Source organism: Periplaneta americana, chromosome 8 (assembly GCF_040183065.1).
Source record: "Periplaneta americana isolate PAMFEO1 chromosome 8, P.americana_PAMFEO1_priV1, whole genome shotgun sequence".
Lineage (NCBI taxonomy): Eukaryota > Metazoa > Arthropoda > Insecta > Blattodea > Blattidae > Periplaneta > Periplaneta americana.
Window position 1 is genome coordinate 107,479,478 of NC_091124.1, and position 21,828 is coordinate 107,501,305.

Here is a 21,828-nt window from a genome sequence, read left to right on the forward strand (position 1 = left end):
AGAGCCTGGCCAAGCAGCAAACTGACTGAACAACTACTACCAAAGAAACAATCCCTTCATCTAGAAGAACATTATGGCCTTAGTTGAATATTATTCTAGAGATGAAAACAAGAACATGATAAGACAGGACACTACTTGTATAGATTCAAGATAATAACTGACTCAATGTAACTGTGTGACAAAAGAGAACAAATATTCATTTAATTTTCAGTGTAAAAACTGAAAGAGCAAAGGAAAATGTTACAAACGCAAATAACAAATAATGAAGTGAAGCTGATGCGAACAAACAAATAAGTGCCCAGAACACTTCGTAAAATTTGTCAATAATAATAATTTTATTTAAAATTTAAATTATTGTTTATTTAACGACTCTTGCAACTGCCAGGTTATATCAGCGTCGCCAGTGCACACTTAAATACCACTGACCTGGGCTGGGATCGAACCCGCAACCTTGAGCATAGAAGGTCAGCACTGTAACAACTATGCTACCCAGGCAGCCGACTAATATAATTTTATTATAAAGACCTGTAAACGAATGAACAAGAAACCAAAGCATATAGTATTATTACTTTTTAATCAAGCATGCTGTAATAAAATTTAAAAAACACACACACACATACACAATTAGTTTCACCTCTTCTGACCTCTAAGAGTCTGGCTGATATGTACATCTATTAATTAAAAGGCAGTAATCTCACTTGACTATATGTGTCAGAGGAAGAACAATTGTTGTATACATTTGAAATATGATTAGTGTCATATGTTACTAATCAATGATGTATGCAATGAAGGAGGAAAGGAACTGGCCATACTACCCCATTATCTCCTGGCTTTGTTGCATCATGAGTGATGCTCTTTTGGTGTCACTTATGAGGTTCCAACCTGGCTTCAGGCTGTTGACTAAACAACAATAACTATTGGAATGTTTGAGGCCTAAGTTACTAAATAAATGGGAAGTCATATATACATATATATGAGGCGTGTTCTTAAAGTAAGTTCTGTTTTCAATTATAGCCGTCGCATCACTGCAGTCGTTATTTTGTGCATGCGTGTTTTCTTCTTCAGTACTCAGGCACGCTGTGCATGCAGTTTCAGAGCTTCAGTCCGTGTGTGTGGTTAGTTGTGATCAGTTGAAATGTTTAAAGTGATCGAGCACCCCGTCGACTGTGAGATGCGGTCTGTTATCCATTTCTTGAAAGCGAGAAACATCAAACCAGCTGACATTCATCGTCAACTTTGTGAGGTGTATGGTGATGATGCCATTAGTGATGGCATGATCAGGAGATGGGTTAGGAAGTTCAACGAGGGCCGTGTCTCTGTGCATGACGAGCAGCGTACCAGTCGGCCATCTATGATCAATGATGATTTGGTGTGTGCTGTCGATGAAAAAATTCATGAGGACAGGAGGTTCACAATTTCTTCGCTTTCCTTGAATTTTCCACAAATGTCATGGAGTGTTCTCTACAAAATTGTGACAGATTGATTACGACATCGAAAATTGTGCTCACAATGGGTACCCAAGATGCTCACCGAGGAACAGAAAACCAAACGAGCTTCCAGTGCATTGAGCTTTCTCACACGTTACAGTGAGCAAGGCGATGAGTTTCTTGACCATATCGTGACAGGTGACGAGACTTGGGTGTCTCGCATGACGCCTGAATCGAAGCAGCAGTCCATGCAATGGAGGCACACTGCATCGCCAAGGAAAAAGAAATTCAAACAAACCATGTCAACACGCAAGATCATGTGCACTGTTTTCTGGGACAGAAAAGGAGTCCTACTCATCGAATTCTTGCCTCGGGGTGAAACCATTAATAGAGAAACCTATTGTCAGACCTTGAAGAAGCTCCGTTGCGCAATTCAGAACAAGAGACGTGGGATGCTGACCGACAGAGTTGTGTTGCTTCATGACAACGCTCGGCCATACTCAGCTTGTGACACCGAAAATCTCATTTCGAAATTTGGCTGGGAACAAATTGACCATTCCCCCTACAGCCCGGATTTGGCTCTGAGTGACTTTAATCTCTTCCTGCACCTCAAAAAGTTCCTCGGTGTCAATGTTTTGATGGCGACGATGAAGTGAAAACAGCAGTGTGGGAGTGGTTCGCATCGCAGGCAGGCGAATTCTACAATGAGGGGATAGAAAGACTTGTCCCACGACTCGATAAATGCCTCAATAATGGTGGAGATTATGTTGAGAATTAAATGAAGTGTGGGAAATACAATGCAACAAAAATGGTTTGTAAATATCTTCCTGTTTACTTACCACACCCTTTTGGAACTTACTTTAAGAACACACCTCATACCATTTGTAATTTTGTAATGAATACTCATAGACTATAGAGAAACAGCAATGCAGCAACCAGGCTCTCAACACAGTCACTCGAGAACTCTGGTTATAGAGACATATCAGTGATATATAGTGTTGTATTAGTAATTTTGCACACCAAAAACTATTAAAGTAAATAATTACTAAATATAAGCGTTAAAATATCATTTACTCGCAAAAATTAAGAAAGAAGATGGTGAACCTATCTGTCTTCTTGTTTCAAGCATTTGTCACACCTGTTTAAGAAGTGATGCATCATGTGTGCAGTTCCTGTTGAGAAATGGGAAACGTTTTCGTGGATGATACTTTTCTGTTCTTCCAGGATTATATGTGGATTATTTTTGTGCACTGTCTTTTAGAGTAACTCAGAGAAGGAAGCCAGAAGGTAGCTAAGTCGAGGGATCAAAGGGACCACGCATTCTTATTGATAATTCTATCTCAAATACTCTCAGACCCTTCAAGCTTACTTCATTTTGTATACTTCAGGCTGGTAATCATGTTCTACTCATTAAACATTTTCAGAATGTAGTGAATTAAACATCCTTAATAAATTGACAAGAGGGAAAGAAACTGGCCACCCTACCACATTATCTCCTAGCATAGTTGCCTCATGTGTGGTGCCTTCTTGGTATCACTTGTGAGGTTCAGACCTGTCTTCAGACAGTTGAGTAAACAATAAACAATAAATACACAGCGGTATTAAATTTCAGTTTCAGCTTTTTAATACAGTAAAATCTGAGAATACATAAATACAAAGTTATTTTACTTTATACAATATCATCCCTTTGCTGTGAAAAATGAAACCTGTTTTTTAAACTTAAAGTTGCCATATGGTTATCAATGGGATGATAGATGTCTTTGATGTGAAAAATTAAATCAGATTTTTCGACTATGTTAAATAACATAAGGATGACAGTGGGATGGTTGTTGCTTTGTGAAGTCTAAATCAGTTGTAGATACTCTAAGTCACAAGTCTATCTCAACATTAAGTTTGCTTCTATATTTTTTCTTCAAGAAGACTAGAGCAGAAAATGTACTCTTACGCAAATATTCTGATGCAAATGGCATCAAGTATTGTGTTGCAAATATCGAGATATATGGGTGATGCATGTAACCAAGATTGCAATAGGGATGTAGTAGGAAACACGATTTTTAAGCTCGAATCATAAGATAATTCCAATAATTCTAACAGCCCCTCTTCTTTTTTGATGGGTAAACTATTATTTGTCACCAAGATGGGATTTTTCATACAAATGTTTTTCCATTGCAGAAAGGATAATATTCGCTTAATTTCAATCTCAATAAATGAAGAAGGTGTTCATACTTCCAAAGATATCAAATGAGAGTTCATCATCACATTTTGCTAGAAAGTCACTGAGAGAGAGAGAAACAAACTGAATTCTGAATTGATAACTCAGCGAGATTACAAGTTAAACTACTTTATCATTGTTTCAGTCTTCTTATCATGAATGGTGAACACGTTTAAAGTTGAACCCTGAAGATTAGAATTAAAAATAAATCTAAAACCATCAGACAGGCAAGCCAAGAGAATTCCCTCAGGCGAACTTATTTCTGTTAAACTCTATTCACAAAACAAAAAAAAAAAAAAAAAAAAAAATTCCCACAAGCTGATACAAGTCAGATAATGTGATAAAGTTAAGCTTAGGTACAATACCGTTTGAAAATACACCTTGGTTCTCCAGTCCCCTCTCACTTAACTCACAGACTGATGCACAAGCCACAGACCGAGAACAGCTGTTCTATGAAGTTTGTCCATAAAATAGTTGGTAGTATGTGCTGACACAGAATGGGAAAAAGTATGTTCTCTCTGTAACAGAATATTCTATCAACAATGTTGGCTCAGATGGTAACGTTTGAGATTCGCATTTGGAACGTCCAGGGTTCAAACCCCATGACCAGCTAATCTGACTGACGTTTTTCATGATTTCCCTCAGTCAGAAAGGCAAATGTCAGATTTAAAATTTACATACCATGATTCTTCACCACAATAATCACCAATATCATAAACATTAAAACAAAATCTAAATCAGTTACATGAACACAAGCCATCCATAACACACGACAACAGAAATAGAGTCACAATAGTTCACAGACTATTGATATATCCAGAGTAAAAAAAAAAGTATGGCTTCCTTGATCCACCAACCTAACTCCTTGTGACTTTTATCTCTGAGGAACTCAAAAAGACAAAGTGTACAAAAATAATCTATCTACCATAAAAGAACTGAAAAATATTATCTGGGAAAACATTCACTCCATAATGATGTAAAGTGCAATGAGTGATGCACCGCTTCTAAAATAGGTGTGTTGGATCAACTCCAATTTGGATAAATAACTGACGTTTTAACCACTTATATTATTAATATTTTACATTAATAGCTTATGGTGTGTTAAATTACTGATACTGCACTGGATATCAGCAACAGCAAGCTGTCTGTGTAAGTGGAGTCCACGAGTTGCTCAGCGAGAATCAGGTCACCACAATGCAGTTTCTCTACAATCTATTTACTCAGCACAATATGCAGTGCACTGTATTTACACTTCATATTCATTTACGATTTACAAACATAAACCTACATTTAGCAGCTAACTTGCATATTATGTCTCTCTTTAATCACAGAAGCTGATCCAGTTCGTGATAAGCATCATACTCATCATGTGTTGAACAACCAAAAATAGAGTATTGTACTGAAAACTTACAATGACTTGTTCAAGTTCAGACAGCAGTTTCTGATTATTTCGATTTGCGACTTCAATGAGTAGATTCTTTTCTTCCATTTTTTCCATTGTATCACGTATATGGCAAAGGACCTCGTCATAAGCATCTAAACGAGTCTCAACTTTTTCTGCTTCTGCAATGGCTGCCTCTATCTGAATCATTAATTGTGCTACTTGCTGCTCTGATGCCAACACACTGTGAACATTTTCCTGAAAATAAGTATTTCAACATTAATAAATATTCAGACTTACAAATTACTAGAAGATAGGGTAATAAAGATATGTGGAAAGACCTTCGATTGAAGAGTTAAACATCAAAATTCAATCTCTATACTACAATGCATACAAAACATTTCAAGAATGTAGGAAATGAGACTACCTCAGTTTGCAATAAAATATAACCTATAGGTCGAGTGACTGATGAGTTTAGGTGCACTCTTGAATTGGAGTTGAAAAAAGCTGTTGCTACTGCATCCAAACATTTTTATAGTTAAAGATATGATATAATACATAACACAATTTATCTTACAACGTACATAATTAAGAATAATACTCAAACAGACATACACAAAACTTTATAAATTTAAAATGAAAATGTCCTTAATAGAAACATTCTAAATGGGCTAGACAATAGTGTGTGTTAAAATGTAATATATACAGGGTGGTGTGCAGGAATAGGAGATTTTAATAAGAGAGTAATGTAACATGAACCATGCCATTTACCCACTAATTACAGCAGCAGTCATGTAATGGCCCCCTTCTCCATGTACACATTCCTGCATTCATGAACCCAAGTTCAGTGTGACTCTCTGTAATACCTCAATGGTGATTGATGCAATTTTGTCACGAAACCTAGTCTTTAGTTCATTTAGGATGTAAGGACAACTACACACGACCTTTTAAAAAAGTTCACAGAAAAAAATCGCACACTGAAAGATCAGGCGACCACGCAGGCCAATCCATGTTGCAGTTCTTCGACAGATGCACTCCAAAGAGCTGTCATAATGCAACAATAGATATTCTCGCCATGTGAGCTGTAGCTCCGTCTTGCTGAAAAATTGTGGATAATTCTGCAGTATCTCACGGCTGAGGAACGTTCCAATCTTGTTCACGTACCATTGGGAAACCACAATAATTGTGTGGCTGTCACCATCTTGATAAAAATATGGGCCAATTATCCCATCTGATGACACAGCACACCACAATGTCACTTTGTCACTGTGTAACAGTCTCTCGTGTAGAAAGTGGAGATTCTCTGAAGTCCAGTAGCAAAAGTTTTGTTTATCCACATTCATTCATTCATTCATTCATTCATTCATTCATTCATTCATTCATAGTGTTCTGCACAAGGACAGGTCTTTCATTGCAAACACAGCATTCTCCAGTCTTTCCTATTTTCTGCCTTCCTCTTTGTCTCCTCATATGATCCATATATCTTAATATCGTCTATTATCTGATATCTTCTTCTGCCCCGAACTCTTCTCCCATTCACCATTCCTTTCAGTGCATCCTTCAGAAGGCAGTTTCTTTTCAACCAGTGACCCAACCAAATCCTTTTCTTCTTCCTGATCAGTTTCATCATCATTCTTTCTTCATCCACTCTTTCCAACACAGCTTTGTTTCTTATTCTGTATGTCCATTTCATTATGCTCCATCCTTCTCCATATCCACATTTCAAATTTTTCTAGTCCCTCCTCATCACTTCATCATAATGTCCATGTTTCTGTCCCATACAATGTTACACTTCACACAAAGCACTTCACTAGTTTCTCCTTTAATTCTTTTTCTAGAGGTCCGCAGAAGATGTTCCTTTTTCTATTAAAAGCTTCCTTTGCCATTACTATTCTCCTTTTGATTTCTTGGCAGCAGCTCATGTTACTACTTATAGTACATCCCAAGTATTTGAAGCTGTGCACTTGCTCTACTGCCTCATTTAGAATTCGCAAGTTTACCTTCTTTACTTTTTTTCCTATAACCATAACCATGGTCTTCGTCTTGTTTGCATTTATCTTAATTCCATACTGCTCATAGCTGTCATTTAGCTCCAGTAGCATATCCGTTAGAATCATCTCCTCTTCTGCACCATATCAGCAAATCTTATACACTTTATTCTTCTTCCTCCTACTACCACTCCTCCTATGTTCTGAAAAGAGTTCTTCACTAAATCCTCCAAGTAGATGTTGAACAGGATAGATGATAAAGGGCATCCTTGTCGTATTCCTCTCCCAATTTCACCTCCTTCTGACATTTCTTCCCCTATCCTGGCTTTGACTCGTTGTTTCATATAAAGATTACTGAACAGCCTCCTCTCTTTTCAATCCACGCCAATTTTCTTCAGGATCCTCATCAGTTTATTCCAATCCACTATGTCAAACACCTTTTCTAGGTCCACAAATACTATATACACTTCTTTATTCTTCTCTAGGTATCTTTCACCAATTGTTCATAGCAGTCCAACTGCATCTCTCGTAGCTTTTCCCTTCCTGCAGCCAAACTGCTCTTCTTCCAACTGTTCTTCTATCTTAGAATCTAAATGTCGATTTAGTATTCGCAGAAGAATCTTCGCAGAGTGTGGTATCAGGCTGATAGACCTGAACTCGTTACATTTTTTGGCATTATTTTTCTTCGTTATTGGAAGCAACACCATCTCCATAAAATTTTCAGACAAGTTGCTTTTCTCATATACTTCGTTGCATAATGATAGAATTTCCTTCTTGTCTTCACCCAAGCATTTCACTAATTTAATGGGAATTCCATCAACATCTGTTGCTTTTCCATTCTTCATTTCCTTAAGTGCTAGTTCAACTTCTTCCCTTAAAATAGAAAATCGTTTTTCGTCTTCTAATATGGCTTCTTCGTTTTCTATAGCCAAGTCATCTGGACGATTCACTGTCTCATATAACACTTCTACATATTTCATCCATTTGTTCAGTATTCCTTGTCTGCCTGTTATTTCATTTCCGATTTCGTCCTCTATCAACCACATGGATTTACTTTTCTTATTTGTGAAGCCCAAACATTTTACTTCGCGATACATTAAATCATATCTTCCTTTTCTCTCTAGATCCTCTATTTCTTCACATTTCTCTTTCATCTGTTCTTCTTTTGCTTTATCAGTTTCTCTTCTTAGTTCGTTGTTTAGTTTCCTGTAGTTGCTTCTACTGTGTTGATGTTTTTTTCATTTTCTCCTTTCCTCCATCTTCTCCAACATTATTCCTGACCCAAGTTTCCTAAATTCTCACACCTTCTGTGTATCCTATTGTTTCTTCTGTTGTTGTCTCTAAACAGCTTTTTAGATGAATTCAGTACTCATTATTATTCTCAGGTGTGGGTTCTATTTAGCAGCTTTCTCTTGAAAATTTGCTTCAAATATTCTTCTTTCCTCTTCATTCTTCAGTTTTTTCAAGTTCAATTTCTTTGTCGCTTGTCTTCCTCTTATCTTCTTCAGACCAATATCTACTTCGCCTAACAAGAAGACATGATCTGAGTTAATATCTGCTCCTGGTAAAGTCTTCGCATTTTTAAGTAATTTCGGGATCTTTCCAGTACTAGCATGTAATCTATCTGACATGTCCATATGTATCTTCTTTGTTTATGTTATTGGAATAATGTATTTTCAACAATCATTGCATTTCTTTTACAGAAAATTGTCAAAGATTCTCCTCTATCATTTCTTTTCCCAATCAATATTTTCCAACTGTTCTTCCCTTTTGACCTTCTCCTACAACTCGCCCATTATGATTATGCATGCTCATTTCTTCTCCTTCTCAACTATCTCTTCTATCTTGTCATAGCTTTCTTCCACTTCGTCTTTTAATCTACTATGTGGCATATAAACTTGCACTAGCACTAAGTCCATTTTCTTCCCTTGTAGTCTCACCTTATCACCCAGTCATCTACATAACGCACTGATATCACTTCATCTTTCACACGTGGTCCCAGTAATACACTAACACCATGACTTCCTTTGCACTCACCATTTGAATAAAACAACTTAAATTCAACACTCACCAACTCACCACTATTTTTCCACCTCACTTCTGATATTCCCATCACATCCACTTTGTTTCTTCTCATTTCTTCCTTCAATTTTTCCAACTTACCTGCTTGCAGAAGAGTCCTTAATTCTCAATCTTCTTTTCTTCTCTCTGTTGTGTTGCTTCATAATGTGTCCTTTCCCAACATCTCCCTCCCGAACATTCGAATGGTGTGATAGTTTACATCCGGAATCTTTACCATGGAAAGACTCATCATGCCACTGTTTGCAGTTTTTCTTAGGAAAGATAAATGTGGTAGCTTTCCATTGCTTTCCGCACATTACCCTCTCTTTCGCATCTTAAAAGATCCCAGGGGGCTCCAGCATTGAGGTGAGGAGAGTGGATTTGACTAATTAGGCCTTCCGTACTTCACCGAAATTCACCATAAGGATTCAGTTCTATCACGGTTTTTGACCCGATCTAAGACTGGGAAATCCCAATTAGCCTTTGCCCCTCTTCATTCACATTACTGCTTAAATAAAAATGTGCTTCATCAGACATCCAGAGGTTGTTTAGGAAAGTTTCAACTTGCTACTCATCTGTTGGCAATGACAGCTTGCAATTGTTGGATGACCTGAAGCTTGTAAGGATGCAATTTGAGATCTGAAGACAATATTCTGGCCACAGTATGGCGAGACAAATCTAATGACACAACACGTTGTTGTGCAGAACTTTGTGGACTCTGCTGGATGACAGCACTGATTACTTCGACTATCTATGGGATTCGAACACTTCTTCTTAGTCTTGGACGCTTCTTGCTCAAGATAGCATCTGTTAGTTCAATCTTTCAACCCACGTCTTCATATCTGAAGGAACCAGGTCATGATGCCGAAATTCTCGTTGTGCAACTTCACAACAATCATTGTTTTTACAATAAGTCTTTACTGCGAATATGCAATGCTCTCCCGTACACTCCATCATGGCAACTGAAATGGCATTGCTTAAGGAACAGTCTTCCAACTTTGTGCTATTTGATTCAAAATGCCCCATTTCTGTGAGCCATCATGTATCAATTCCATTCACATTTTCCTTTTAATTTTACATTCAGCTCAAGGAACTGTTATGATGTCTCTGTTGTATGCCAGATGGAAACACCAGGCAGTTCATGTAAACAGAGCAAATAACACTATTCAGAGGAGTAACAGTGTAAACGAAAATTAAAGAAAAAAGTCTTTCTTCTACCATAAATCCCGATTAACTGCAAAAGCAGGAGAAGAGAACACCTTATAATAACATTGAGCTATGGAATTAAGAAGAAAGCAGAATGCCAGGAGAAGAACTGGTTGGAAATAAATAATGTATCGGAAATAACAAGATCCAGTATTAGTAGAATAAACAGAATAGTCAATTGCATAGTTCATTGCAAAGAAATAAAAAAGATGTCATATGAACTGTCTAAACAGCTTAGTTACAGAGATGCTCACAATCGGAGATGACAAGAATTCTGATGGAGGACATACTGACATGAGTCTTATTTTGAAGAGGCATGGCTGAACTCAGGTGCTGTTATCCATATGTACACTGCACATTATTAAAGACATTTGGACATGAAAATTCGAGGATGATGAATTGAGAGAAATGGACCTGTTCCATTGCTGGCAAGATCGCCTGATCTTACACCTTGTGATTTTTGGTTATTCGGTCATGTTAAGAGTCTGATGTATGCTGGAAGATATCCCACTATCCCACCCAAGACCACTTGTGGCAATCAATTGTGGAGGTATGTGCTGGGATTTGAAATTCTCCTCTCTTCCGAAATCAAGACGTTCATGACAGAGATTCACACCTAAGCTGAGATTGTAATGGTGGAGATTTTGAATGCCCGCTATGATACAACAAAGTGTGACAATAAATATTTACGTGGTTAGAAATGACATCTTTCATTGTTTCAATTGTTGTTTTTTGTTGTTAGGTATGATGTGAGTGTTTTGATTTATTGTATTTTTGACTATTGTTTGATATTTTGTTGTTGGATCTGTTTTTATTTCTGTAATGTTATTTTCGTGAAAAAAATGTGTTAATTTTATCATTCATGTCTTGAGCATTCATTATTACAGTGCAATTACCCTTATCAGCTTTTACAAATGTCAAATTGTGTGCTTGTTGTTTCTCTCTTAATGTCTTTATTGTTTTAATTTCGTGCTTATCGGTTAAAGGTTTGTTTATTTTATCTATGTTTCTTAATAAATCTTGTCGGATGTATTCTTGGTGTTGTGGTTGTGTGTTTTGAATTGCTGTTTCTGCATTGATGATCATTTGCATTTGTTGTGTTCTTGGTGTCTTGAAACAAATTAAACCTCACGCACCTAAACTAAACGCATTACCAAAAATTCACAAACAAATTATACCAATCAGGCCTCTTATTAACTACAAGAATGCACCAGCATACAAATTAGCGAAATATATAGACAACATTATAAGAAATAGTATACAATTTGAAAACCCAACAACAATAATCAACACCATAGACTTAGTTAACAAAATAAAACACAAACACATTCCACACAATACAACATTAGCATCATTTGACATCGTAAATCTGTATACAAACATACCAGTAACAGAAACACTAGAAATACTTCGGGAAATGCTTATCAAAAATAACATACCACAGACTCATATTAACGAAATTTTACACATCACAGAAATTATTACTAAACAAAATTATTTCACACATAACAATAAATACTATACACAAACTGAAGGATTACCAATGGGTTCACCTATATCAAGTATATTAGCTGAAATCTTTATTCACAACATAGAACAAACACACATACTAAATACCGACAACAACAAACACGCAGAGAAAATAATGTACTGGCATCGATATGTAGATGACATAATAGTCTTATATAATGGAAACAAAAGACAAATAGAAAACCTACATCAACAACTCAACAAAATACACCCCAAATTAAAATATACAGTAGAAATGGAACATAAGCAAGCTATAAACTTCTTAGACATCACCATAACCAAAACAAATAACAGACACCAATTCAAAATATATAGGAAACCCACTACAACCACAACACATATACACAATTCATCAAATCATCCCATACAACATAAACATGCAGCTTTCTGTACAATGACACACAGATTAATTAATATACCAATGAACAAAGACAACTACACGGAAGAATTAAACACAATAAAATATATAGCACAAGACAATGGATACAACCCTAACATAATAGACACACTAATAAAAAAGGCAAAACAAAAACAGACCAAACCAACACAAACAGCACGCGAGAATAAATACATAACATTAACATATCACAATACGAATACCCACAAAAATCGCAACTTCATTCAGAAAACTAAAGTACAAAATTACATACAAAACAAATAATACAACACAGAAATACTTAAATAACCACACTAAACATTCAAATATATATAATTCAACTGGAGTTTATAAATTAAAATGCAATAGTTGCCCACATTTTTACATAGGACAGACAGGAAGATCCTTTCATACAAGATACAACGAACATATTAAAGCTATAACCAAACCTTACATTACATCAAATTATGCAGATCACATTATCGACAATAATCATGACTACAATAATATAGAAACAGATATGGAAATTTTACACATCACACCAAAAAGTTTACAGTTAAATATCCTAGAACAATACGAAATATATAAGAATACAATAGCACACCCACATTACATACTTAATACGCAACTACAGTTCAATACGCACACATTGTTTGACATCATAATACGTCATAACATACAGACAGCCAACCCCCACCATAGGAACAACACACCCCCACCCCTACCATCGACAACTGCACATTGCAGAGCCAAAATCAGCAGTGGTTCAAGAGACACTGAAGACGACGACAAATAGCGTCGAAACGGGCCGTCTGTCGAAGGTAAATACCTTTTTAAACAATTTTAACACTTTTAACGTGTGACAGTGTACATTTTATGTTTTTAACAAAGTGTTAACCAGAACTTTAATCAATAAAAAATATTACTGACTCAATCTCTGCAACATAACACTGACACAATTGCAAAGTGTTCTGAAGACAATGGTGTGAAAATTAACGTTTCCAAGATTAATGTCCTAACCTTCTCGAGGAGAACTACTTTGCTTAAATTCAATTATTACTTAAATAACGTTAAAATTAAGAGAACAGAATGTGTTAAAGATCTTGTAGTATTCTTTGACAATAAACTTTATTTCCACAAACATGTACATTACATATATAATCAGAAAGTTGGCACTAATATGATTATGCTTCATCTATCCTTAATTTTCTTCTCATTTTTTTTACTTTACATTAGTGAGATCGGAACTCGAATATGCATTTGTAGTATGAAATTCTGTTAAAAATGACCTGGCTAAACTAGAAAGTATTTTAAGAAAATTAATATATATTATTATGTGCATATAGAATTCTGCACAGTGACTCCGATAACAGCTATGAGAAAAGTTGTGATTATTTTAAATACAGAAGTTTATATTCCAGATGCCAAGAATTACGAAATTTTTTTCGAGGTTCTTAAACGAGATAAAACCTATGATTCTTTCATAAACAATGTTAACTTTCGTGTTCATATCAGATCATCAGACTCTTGTCTTCACAAACAGTGTGCCAAGCAAATCCTGGTTTACATTGGCCATGTATCAGAGTCGTGGTCACCCCAAAATTCACTTCCCCCTTGAGAATTCTGTGGTTTTCTTAATTTTGCAATTCGAAGGATCTCTCATGATGTGGCTGATCCATTTTAACTTACTTGGATTACTTTCATATCCATCTAAACAATATACTATACTAGAAACAGTGTGTAGAAGATTAATTCCATATGTAGATGAAATTATTGGGGATCATCAGTGTGGTTTTAGGCATAATAGATCGACTACTGATAAGATTTTTTGCATTCGACATATATTGGAGAAAAAAATGGGAGTATAAGGGTACAGTATAACAGTTATTCATAGATTTCAAAAAGGCATACAACTCAGTTAAGAAAGAAGTTTCATATAAAATTCTTATTGAATTTGGTATTCCCAAGAAACTAGTTCAATTAATTAAAATGTGTCTCAGTGAAACTTACAGCAGAGTCCGTATAGGCCAGTTTCTGTCAGATGATTTTCCAATTCAATGTGGGTTAAAGCAAGGATGTGACTGGAAATCAGCTATAGTGGTACCCATACATAAAGGTGGAAATAAATTAGATGTCGGAAACTACAGACCGATTAGCCTTACATCTGTCGTATGTAAAGTCATGGAGCATTTGATATCGGATTATATTCGTCATGTTCTAAATGCGATAGACTGGTTTTACAACCGCCAGCATGGTTTTAGGGAAGGCTTCTCATGTGATAGTCAAATTACGTCGCTGGTTCAGGATCTAGCTGAAGAGGTAGATAGTGGCGGAAGAATCGATGCAGTTGTGATTGACTTTTCGAAAGCATTTGATTTGGTGCCACATGACATATTAATAGATAAGTTAAGTAGGCTAGGAATAGATAAAAGAGTGGTGCTATGGATCCAAGAATTCTTAAAAGGTAGAACCCAGAGAGTTAGAGTAGGTCATGAAATATCGGAAATTGGAAATATAAGTTCAGGGGTGCCACAGGGCAGCGTTCTGGGTCCATTACTCTTTATAATATACATAAATGACCTATGCCAGGATATTACATCAAATGTGAGGCTATTTGCAGACGACTGCATTATCTATAGAAAGATTAGAAATAATTCAGATGTAGATGCTATTCAAACAGACTTGAATAAAATTTACAACTGGGCGTTAAAGCATAGGATGAAAATAAATGGTTCTAAAAGTAAATCTATAACATTTTGTAAAACCCGAGAGGAAACTACTCTTAATTACGAATTCAGTGGTGTTGTAATTCCGCAAGAACAATGTTGTAAATACCTAGGAGTGTATTTAAACTCCAAACTTTCTTGGGGAGAGCATGTTGATAATGTTACAGGCAAAGCATGGAGGGCACTTCACTTTATTATGAGAATCTTGAGAAAGGCTAGCCCCAAATCGAGGGAAATAGCATATCTAACATTAGTGCGACCGTTAATGGAATACGGAACTACATGTTGGGATCCCTATAGAATATATCAGATAAATTCCTTAGAAAGAATCCAGTATAGGGCAGCTAAATTTGTTAAAGGTAAAAGAGAAGATGGGAACGATACGATAAAAGAACTTAAATGGGAAACTTTGGAAAACAGACGTAGGAAAACTAGAATAACATCATTGTATAGAGCACATCTAGGTCAGAAAGCATGGGTAGACTTAACGGCTCGGTTAGAAAAGCCAACGTACTATGGTAGGAACGATCATGATTTTAAAATCAAATGTAGGAAACAGAAAACGGATGTAGGTAAATTCTCATTTTTAAATAGAACTATAAATGATTGGAATGACCTACCTGCAGCGGTCTTTGAGGGCTGTCCTTCCTTAAGGAGATTCAAGAATAATTTAAAAAGTTGTGTATAAAGTGAAAATTAAAATTAACGTGACATTCAACATTTAATTTTTTAAGGTGGCATGTATTTATCTAGCCTGACGAGTTTACTTCCTTGGTTTGAATTGTAAATTATTTAAAAATAGCGTGTAAGAGGGCCTTAGACTAGAAATGTTTAGTTTAAATGTAGTTCTGTTTATAAGTACAGTATGCATAAGAATGCAATTATTTGACTTATTTGAACTGTTGTATCAGTGAAGCGAGGTGAGTCAGTGAAGTTATGGTTTTACAGTGCAGTGAACAGTTCCGATCAGTGATAATTTATAGCGTCAATGAAATGTGTTCTATAGTGTCAGTGAAATGTGTTACAGAGTGTCAGTGAAATGTGTGCTAAAGTGTCAGTGAAATGCGTCATAGTGCCACTACAGGGAATGAGATGAGAGTAAAGTGAAAGACTATTGAAAATTATGTAGGACCTATACATAATCATGTAGGTTGTGTTGTAAAATTAGGTGTTTTATTTATGTTTTATTATTATTGTGTTAAATTGTATTGTGTATTCTTATTGTATTGTGTATAAAATTGTATATGTGTTGTAAATTTTATTATGTATTGTAAATTTTATTGTGTATTGCTTATCATTTTAACTGTGTATTGTTAATATTGTATATACCACTGCCACCGGGTGCTTGCCCACTTGCAGTGTAAATAAATACATACATACAAGGAGATGCACTATCACCTTTACTTTTTAACTTTGCTCTAGAATATGCCATTAGGAAAGTCCAGGATAACAGAGAGGGTTTGGAATTGAATGGGTTACATCAACTCCTTGTTCATGCAGATGACGTGATTATATTAGGAGAAAATCCACAAACTATTAGGAAAAACGCAGGAATTTTACTTGAAGCAAGTAATGAGATAGATTTGGAAGTAAATCCCGAAAAGTCAAAGTATATGATTATGTCTCGTGACCAGAATATTGTACGAAATGGAAATATAAAAATTGGAGATTTATCTTTCGAAAAGATGGAAAAATTCAAATATCTTGGAGCAACAGTAACAAATATAAATGACACTCGGGAGGAAATTAAACACAGAATAAATATGAGAAATGCCCGTTATTATTCGGTTGAGAAGCTTTTATCATCCAGTCTGCTCTCAAAAAAAGCTGAAAGTTAGAATTTATCAAACAATTATATTACTGGTTTTTCTGTATGGTTGTGAAACTCGGACTCTCACTTTGAGAGAGGAAGAGAGGTTAAAAGTGATTGAGAATAAGGTGCTTAGGAAAATATTTGAGGCTAAGAGGGATGAAGTTACAAGAGAATGGAGAAAGTTACATAACACAGAACTGCATGCATTTTATTCTTCACCTGACATAATTAGGTATATTAAATCCAGATGTTTCAGATAGGCAGGACATGTAGCACGTATGGGCGAATCCAGAAATGCATATAGAGTGTTAGTTGGGAGGCCAGAGGGAATAAGACCTTTGGGTAGGTCGCAACATAGATGGGAGGAAATATTAAAATGGATTTGAGGGAGGTGGGATATACGGTAGAGACTGGATTAATCTTGCTGAGGATAGGGATCAATGGCGGGCTTATGTGAGGGTGGCAATGAACCTCCGGGTTCCTTAAAAATCATACGTAAGTAAGAAACAGTGTCTTTCTGTAAAAAAAAGGTTATAATCAAAAAACGAAATGATATACTGTAAAATAATAAAAATACCATACATTCAATTTATCAGTTTTGAAATACGATCACATGAATTTAAACTGTTTACCTTTCAAGACACAACAAATAATCGCATAATGGCCCTTATACTCGTTCTTTTAAATGTAAAATGTGTTTATGTTCATAAAATATAATTATAGCGTGAACATTTGTATTTTTCTCACACAAATGTAATCAGAAATCAATGCAAATGGTATTAATAGGTACAGCCTACCTTTAAAGTTACTGATCAGCCATTTGACAGGTTTTGTAATGATTTGGCAATCTTCGATGACCATTTCTTTTCTGATTTATTTTGCAACAAAACAAAATCGGCAGTTTATTTAGTAGAATATGAGTTAATTTATAAAAATGTTTCCCAATATCTTACTGGAACATGAAAATTTTTCACTAATTAAATCTTCAACCACTCACAAGACTTAATGAACACCTTATGAAGGATGTGGTATATACATAGTTCCTGAGAAAGTGCCATAATCCTTGATCAGAGAATATTTCGTTGCTGGGTTGATTTTATTTGCTTTTCCACAAATAGGTGTGGGACATTTCTCACATTTTGTCAATTTTGAATATTTTAAAGTATGTAACCTGCCAGCTGATAGACTAGGCTTTCCTTTGTAACATTCAGAATACTAGACACATTGCTCTTCCAATCTGGTATATTACATCCCCTTCAGATGAAACAATCATACCCTAAATTCTTTATTCAACTTCATTTATTAATCTTTTCTTTGGTTCTTCTGTATTGTTAGCAAGTGACTTAAGCTACTTATGATGTTACAGTAGTTTTGTTTCTGATCTATATTCCTGGTTCGTGGTTAAAGATAAAATTAATTTTATAGAAACATAATCTGACTGTAGTAGGTGTAACCTAAAAAAAAATTCTATTGTCAATGGGTGATCGCCATGCCTTAATACTATTATAATGCCAAAATAACGTTGTAGAGGGTCTTGACTGAATTTGTAGATACAGATGCAGATTAAGTCAACTGTTTCAGATAACATAACACGATATTTTGTATTGTTACATGTAAATGACTCTAAAGATCTTATAGAGGCAAATATATTATGTTCTTCATTGAGCATAACTGATCTAACTGATCTTTCTTCAGTGTCATGTCCTGTGCGTCCTAAATGTAACTCAGTCGCAGGGATGGAAGAGTTTAAAATGTCTATCTGAGCATTTAAATCTCTTGTAAAGTCTTCAGTAACCTTTTCTCTTGATTCTATTGGCATTTATATCTCAATAGAATGTTATTCCATCGTCTACTGTAAGGCTATCACATGAGAAGATATGGTTGCTATTACAAGATATTTTTACAAGATGTAACAAATAAGATGGGTGTGGAGATAAGTATTCATACAGCCATAATCGTAAGATTAAATGCTAAAAAATATTGAATGAGAGAAACTAAATGAAGATAATATGGGCAGTAGGAATAATAATGGCACTGTTGCTCATAATTGGGAGTGTTGAACTAAACCCAGATCTGACCAAGAGAACAGAGATAGTACTATTGAAACTGGTGTGAGAAGAAATGAAAGAAAGGTTAAAATCAATTATGGAAGAATTCATGCAAAATTTAAAGGATATAAAGAACACAATAGTGGGGTTAAAACAAGAAATGAAAGAAAAACGGAGAACATCAGAAAACTACAATTAAACAATTAATATTTGAGGAGAAAAATTCGCTCCGGTACCGGGGATCGAACCCAGGTTCTTGGTTCTATGTACCAAGCGCTCTGACCACTGAGCTACGCCGAATTCAATCCACAGCACCGGATCGAACCTTCCTCCTACAGCGTTATTTCCCTTTTGTGGCCTGACTCGAAGTTGGGCATATACATTGACGTTTATATTTCAAGTCAACTGCCATTATACAAGGAGCGCACTCAGCCGGGTCCTCGGCGTAGCTCAGTGGTCAGAGCGCTTGGTATGTAGAACCAAGGACCTGGGTTCGATCCCCGGCGCCGGAGCGAATTTTTCTCTTCAAATATTAATTGTCACAATAACAGATATTATTCTGTTGGACCAATTAATAACATCTTTAGTAAATTCGTCTAGCTAGCAGTGCATTATTCTGTACAGATTGCTGTGCACTTTACTGCGGAATCCTGGCCATTAGTCACTCAGCTGAGTGCGCTCCTTGTATAATGGCAGTTGACTTGAAATATAAACGTCAACATATATGCCCAACTTGGAGTCAGGCCACAAAAGAGAAATAACGCTGTAGGAGGAAGGTTCGATCTGGTGCTGTGGATTGAATTCGGTGTAGCTCAGTGGTCAGAGCGCTTGGTACATAGAACCAAGGACCTGGGTTCGATCCCCAGCGCCGGAGCGAATTTTTCTCCTCAAATATTAATTGTCACAATAACAGATATTATTCTGTTGGACCAATTAATAACATCTTTAGTAAATTCGTCTAGCTAGCAGTGCATTATTCTGTACAGATTGCTGTGCACTTTACTGCGGAATCCTGGCCATTAGTCACTCAGCTGAGTGCGCTCCTTGTATAATAGCAGTTGACTTGAAATATAAACGTCAACATATGCCCAACTTGGAGTCAGGCCACAAAAGAGAAATAACGCTGTAGGAGGAAGGTTCGATCTGGTGCTGTGGATTGAATTCGGTGTAGCTCAGTGGTCAGAGCGCTTGGTACATAGAACCAAGGACCTGGGTTCGATCCCCAGCGCCGGAGCGAATTTTTCTCCTCAAATATTAATTGTCACAATAACAGATATTATTCTGTTGGACCAATTAATAACATCTTTAGTAAATACAATTAAACAACTTGAAATTGCAAAGGAAATTGAATAAGATGGAGGACTATCAAAGAAAGAAGAATATTATTATTTTCAGCATGAAGTAGAAACAAAGTGAAGATGCAGTGGGACCAAGGAATGCAGTCAGACAATTATGCAGGGAGAGTTTCGGGCTTGACCTAGGGGATCAGATTGAAGAAGCAGTAAGATTAAAAAAGGGGAAGAAACCAACCAATATTGGTCAAATTTACGAACGTGAATTCAAAAGAATTTATCAGAATAATCAGAAAAATTTCAAAGAAGAGAGAATAAAAATCGACATTGACTATAACTGAGAAACAAGAAATAGGAAGCTGCTAATACTGTTCTTGAAAAGAGCAGTTTGCAGTCCGAGTAAAAGACAGGCTCAAGATAAATGAAAAAATATTCAATTGTCAATGGAACTTCTCATCAAAGCAATCCTGGACCATAGAAGTTATAAGGAGCAGCATTAGTAATAGAAGGAGTCCTAGAAAACCAACCAAAGGAAGCTGTGGAGAAAGACTGATGGCATCAAGACAAGAGACAAGAAGAGGAAAATGCTGAATCAAAATAGCTGAACAACAGATGGCGACATAGGTCAGGAACACAGGTAATATCAACAACCAGAAGAGATTTTACAATTCATTTTTGATTTTCAGATAAATCTATTCAAGATAATAAATTTATTCAAATGCTCAGTCATATGATTCATCAATTTGCAAATTTTATTATTTGCTAATACATCTTGAAAAAAATATTCATGAACGTTTTCGCCTGTACAGCATCATCAGATATTCAAAAGTTTGACGAAATCTAAACATAAGTCCATTAAGTTGTACACAGTAATATGCATAACAGTGGTTGAATGACTAATCATGAGTTTTATGTAATGAAAAACTTGTAATGAAAAAGGGGTTCAATTTTGAATAATTTGTCTAATTTGTTGATTTGCCGAAAAATGAAATGAAATTTGTGGTTATAAAATGTGAATATTAATACATATAACTCATGTTACATTTTTGTTAGATGTCACTTATTGTATAAATAAAATTGTTAAAATTGATCAGATATAAAATGTAAAATATATAAAATAGGTTCTTTATGTCTATTTAAGACAGATCACATGGTGTTATGCAAACTATTACTGATGTAGTTAAATGGTGTGTGTTATATGCAATACATTTGTTAGAATCTTCTATAGTGACTGTACCAGTCCGCATTGAACCAGCAACAAGAAAAAAAAAACACACACGCACACGCACACGCACACGCACACGCGCACGCACACACGCACACACACACGCACACACCCCCCCCCCCCCCACGTCAAACTTTTCGTCCTATTATGGTACAACCATCATACAGGTTCTTCGAAACACATACTCAATTACACCTTTAACATACTGGCCTACATTTCTGTGATCAAAATGCAAAACGATCAGCAAACTTGGTACAATATAATATGAATAAATGCTGTACTCACTTCACATGTACACAACAACACAATTCAAGAACTTGATGAACAGTCACTATAGAAGATTCTAACAAATGTATTGCATATAACACACACCATTTAACTACATCAGTAATAATTTGCATAACACCATGTGATCTGTCTTAAATAGACATAAAGTACATATTTTATATATTTTACATTTTATATCTCATCAATTTGAACAATTTTATTTATGCACTAGGTAACATCTAACAAAAATTTAACATGAGTTATATGTATTAATAT

General features: G+C 35.6%; 1 protein-coding gene and 2 non-coding genes across 9 annotated transcripts in view; 2 read left to right on the top strand and 1 right to left on the bottom strand.

The window, feature by feature from the left end:
* Sec3 (exocyst complex component Sec3) overlaps positions 1 to 21,828 on the bottom strand; it is a 167,971-nt gene that overhangs the window by 92,903 nt on the left and 53,240 nt on the right. For all 7 annotated transcript variants that reach the window (XM_069833368.1, XM_069833373.1, XM_069833370.1 and 4 more), the window contains exon 7: positions 5,051 to 5,278. In XM_069833368.1, coding sequence (XP_069689469.1) covers positions 5,051 to 5,278 — 228 coding nt within the window. The remainder of the gene's footprint in view (positions 1 to 5,050; positions 5,279 to 21,828) is intronic.
* On the top strand, positions 19,570 to 19,642 carry TRNAY-AUA (transfer RNA tyrosine (anticodon AUA)). Its single transcript has one exon. It is a non-coding gene; the product is annotated as a tRNA-Tyr (tRNA).
* TRNAY-AUA (transfer RNA tyrosine (anticodon AUA)) lies at positions 19,930 to 20,002 on the top strand. The gene has a single exon. It is a non-coding gene; the product is annotated as a tRNA-Tyr (tRNA).